General features: G+C 38.5%; 1 protein-coding gene across 1 annotated transcript; it reads left to right on the forward strand.

The window, feature by feature from the left end:
* Nucleotides 1–334: 334 nt before the first annotated feature.
* On the forward strand, nucleotides 335–2,326 carry LOC118050068 (probable indole-3-pyruvate monooxygenase YUCCA8). The gene is made up of 3 exons (XM_035060295.2): nucleotides 335–1,170; nucleotides 1,273–1,644; nucleotides 1,893–2,326. The coding sequence occupies exons 1-3, from the start codon at nucleotides 499–501 to the stop codon at nucleotides 2,115–2,117; spliced, it is 1,269 nt and encodes a 422-aa protein (XP_034916186.1). The 5' UTR covers nucleotides 335–498; the 3' UTR covers nucleotides 2,118–2,326.
* Nucleotides 2,327–4,007: the final 1,681 nt, after the last annotated feature.

Consider the following 4,007-nt stretch of genomic DNA (forward strand, 5'->3'; position numbering starts at 1 on the left):
CTTGCCATGTTGTGATTGTAAAAAACTTTCCCCGAGGCGTATCAAAATATTTCTATTTCTTGTACTTTAATTTAGCAAGGAAATATTATATATATATATATATATATAGCACACACATAGACCCTCTCATGATATATTATATCATTATGTTAGGTTTTAAGGGCAATAAAATAATGAAAAGGCAGCCAGTAGACTTATGATTTGAGAATGACCGTCAAGAAGCATAACTCTCCCACTCCTCACATGATCATATGAACCCCTCCAAAGCTAGCTAGCTCCCCTATTTAAAGCACCCCCACCCCTTCTCTCCCTCCATACCAAAACACAATTCACTTCAAAACAACAACAAAGACAGCTCTCTCTTCTACCCTCAACTCTCTTCGATCCTACAAAATCTACTTTGGCTACTAAGACCTTGAGCTAGCTATAAGCTTGAAAGCAAATCTCACAAAACACTCACACTTTATATATATATATAGTGACATATACTATTACATCATGGAGAACATGTTTCGCTTAGCTGATCATGAAGATTTCTTCTCTAGAAGGTGCATTTGGGTTAATGGTCCAGTCATAGTTGGTGCCGGACCATCAGGGTTAGCCACGGCAGCTTGCCTTAGAGATCAAGGCGTGCCCTTTGCTGTTCTTGAAAAAGAAGAATGCATAGCATCCTTGTGGCAAAAACGCACCTACGACAGGCTTAAACTTCACCTCCCTAAGCAATTCTGCCAGCTCCCTAAACTCCCATTTCCCGAGGATTTCCCCGAGTACCCTACGAAGAAACAGTTCGTTGAGTACCTTGAATCATACGCAAAGAACTTTGAGATCAACCCAAAATTCAATGAGTATGTTCAGTCAGCAAGGTACGATGAGACCAGTGGCTTGTGGAGGGTCAAGACAGTTTCCACAAGCGGCTCAAACCGTGCTGAAGTTGAGTACATTTGCCGCTGGCTAGTTGTGGCTACTGGAGAGAATGCAGAGTGTGTAATGCCTGAGATTGAAGGATTGGCTGAGTTCGGCGGCGAGGTCATGCATGCTTGCCACTATAAATCCGGCGAGAAATTCTGCGGGAAGAAAGTACTTGTTGTCGGCTGTGGCAATTCCGGCATGGAGGTTTCTCTCGATCTTTGCAACTACAACGCGTCTCCATCAATGGTGGTTCGCAGCTCGGTGAGTTTCAATCAAACATTGCACTTGATTTCAACAAGATTCTGGTGACTTTTTAGCTGTCGATCCTAATGGGATTTTTATGCTTCTTTTGGTTTGCTACAGGTTCATGTTTTGCCAAGAGAAATCATGGGCAAATCAACCTTTGAATTGGCTGTTTTGTTGATGAGTTGGCTACCCCTTTGGCTAGTTGACAAGCTGATGCTGATTATGGCATGGTTGGTGCTAGGAAACACTGAGAAGTATGGTCTAAAGAGGCCATCTATGGGTCCGTTGACACTCAAGAACACCATGGGCAAGACCCCTGTACTGGACATTGGTGCATTGGAGAAAATCAGATCTGGAGACATTAACGTGGTTCCTGGAATCAAGAGGTTTTCACGTGGTCAAGTTGAGCTTGTCAATGGTGAAATTCTTGATTTAGACTCGGTTATTTTGGCTACTGGATACCGCAGCAATGTCCCTTATTGCCTTCAGGTGAGAATATGTTCCAATTCCTCTGTTTATATATCTTTCTTTTTTGAAAAAATATTCTGAAAAGTCAATTTCTTTCCTTTGAAAAAACTTCTTATCCATTACCAGAAAATTGTCAGACAAAGTGTTTTGTCCTATCTCTTTACAAGAAGGAAGACTGTTTCAGAAGCTTCTGCTGTGTTTTTTTTTAAGATTATTATTAGCTATTTGGACAAATGGGCTAATCTTGGTTTGTTGCATGATGGATTCAGGAAGGTGAATTCTTCTCCAAAAATGGGTTCCCAAAGGCTCCATTCCCAAATGGCTGGAAAGGAAATGCCGGTCTCTATGCTGTTGGGTTCACAAGGAAAGGGCTCTCTGGTGCATCCTCTGATGCCATTAAAATTGCACAAGATATTGGCAAGGTTTGGAAGGAGGAAACTAAGCAAACCAAGAGGACAACAGCTTGCCATAGACGATGCATCTCACAGTTTTAAAGTCATTTTTATCTGTAAAAAAAGAAAACTACCCTTTGTATGATATAAAAAAAAAAAAAAATAGGAAAAAGACTGATAGCACACAGATAGAGCCCTCTCCGGAGGCCCAAAGTTTTGAGGTGTTTTGGGCATTTTGTATAACTGAGGACGTAGTGGCTTGTTTTTTCTCCTTTATTTTTCCAGTTTCATACATTTTTTTTGTATTATAGTCCCAGTGATTTATCTTCAATGAGAGATATTCCTCTCTTTCGAATCATTGCCTTTTACCTACATTGATTTTAAGCTATTCCTTGATGTTATCTGCGCGCTTGACCGCGTTACCAAACAAAACCTAATATATTTTTAAAAAACATAGAACAAGAATTTCATAAAAAACAACTGGCCAAGCCAAGCCAAAAAGAAAAAGAATAGGAGAGAGTTCCCTTTGTTACCTCGTTGTCACCATGATCTTCATACATTGAACATTAATAATGGATGCTGAATTAATTTAGTACTAAAATTATTTAAATTTGTTGCAAGAATCTTGAAATAAAATGCTGCTCACACTTAATTATAGAGAGAATTATTGGCCACATTCATCCAATCATTTGACAAGAAAAAAACAAGAAAGAAAAATCAACATTGATTAGGTAAGTATCAATTCCATTCGAAAAGAAATCTCACTAGTTTTACAGTTTTTTTTTTTTTTTTTTTTTGCTTTTACGGTTATAATGACACTTGAATGTATTTTTAAAGAATTCTAATTAAAAATATTTATTTTAATCTATTTTTAAATAAAAAAAATATTAAAAAATATCGTGTATCGCCATTCCAGAACTTCGTGGAGCAATTGAATTTGATGAACCTCAGATGACAACTGTTTGCTTGCTTTGACATTTAGCTTTTGGGAAGGAAAATGATTGAATAACATTCTTCCACCCATACCCATCAGAGTATTTTCAAGAAAAGGTCCACTGACTCAGCAGAGTTCAGATTGTCAACTTGCCCGGTGATCATCAGATGGGGTAAGGTCCATGGAAGCCAATGGGACTCAGCAGTACCTAGCTCGATCACCACACCCACCACCACAGCTTGTTTTTCTTGGATTCATGATAGCTAGCTAATTCCAAGAATGGCCACACATCACTGCTCCTTTGAATACTCTCATCTTTTGTTTGACCAATCACTGCACAATAATATTAATAATATTTGGCTTCAAAGCTTCTCTGATGCCTTCCTTGCACATGGATACAGGAAAAGAGCCACAAAACTCCACCAGAAAAATTACAGTTAATTCTTTTCTGTAAAGCACAATCCAAAGCTCCAGCGTGGTTGAGAAAAAGCTCACAAAACCTCAAAAGGATGTTATTACGTGAACAAAATGAGCTGTTCAAACGCGTTTAATTAGGTTAAACTTTTCTTTTCCTCGTGACCAAAGGCTGCAGGATCGAGTGCCTTTGCTGCGCAGGCCAAACTGAAACAAATAGATTTCTTGGACTAGTGTTCATCCCTAATGGGGCTTCGAATTTGAACAGATAATTCGAAGTTAGTTTTCCCTTCGAATTGTAAATTCTTTTCCAAACTTTGCTAAAAATATATTCATTTAATATTGCTGTAACCCTTTTTGAATTAAACACGTTCTAGTATCTATAGTATTTGTCCTTTTTTATAAATTAACCCTAACTAAACTAATCACTAACAAGTTAAATTGGGGTGATAAGCAACCACAGCACACCACGACGACACCTTTGTGTTCTGACGTCTCCACTTCAACTAATTTTCTGCAGAACAACCTCGACCTTGTTTTTTCATGGTTCATGACAGGTCTGGGGCTAAACTTCAGCTTACGAAAGCAGTTCCAAGGCTTTCAAGATAAATTGATGACGTAAGTTATGCACAGAGAGATTCAAT

The sequence above is a fragment of the Populus alba genome, chromosome 2 (genome assembly GCF_005239225.2).
Source record: "Populus alba chromosome 2, ASM523922v2, whole genome shotgun sequence".
NCBI lineage: Eukaryota > Viridiplantae > Streptophyta > Magnoliopsida > Malpighiales > Salicaceae > Populus > Populus alba.

Coding starts and splice junctions, on each gene's coding strand:
- LOC118050068 (XM_035060295.2), top strand. CDS start 499: ATGGAGAACATGTTTCGCTTAGCTGATCATGAAGATTTCTTCTCTAGA. Junction 1,171..1,272: donor CAATGGTGGTTCGCAGCTCG/GTGAGTTTCAAT, acceptor GGTTTGCTACAG/GTTCATGTTTTGCCAAGAGA. Junction 1,645..1,892: donor ATGTCCCTTATTGCCTTCAG/GTGAGAATATGT, acceptor TGATGGATTCAG/GAAGGTGAATTCTTCTCCAA.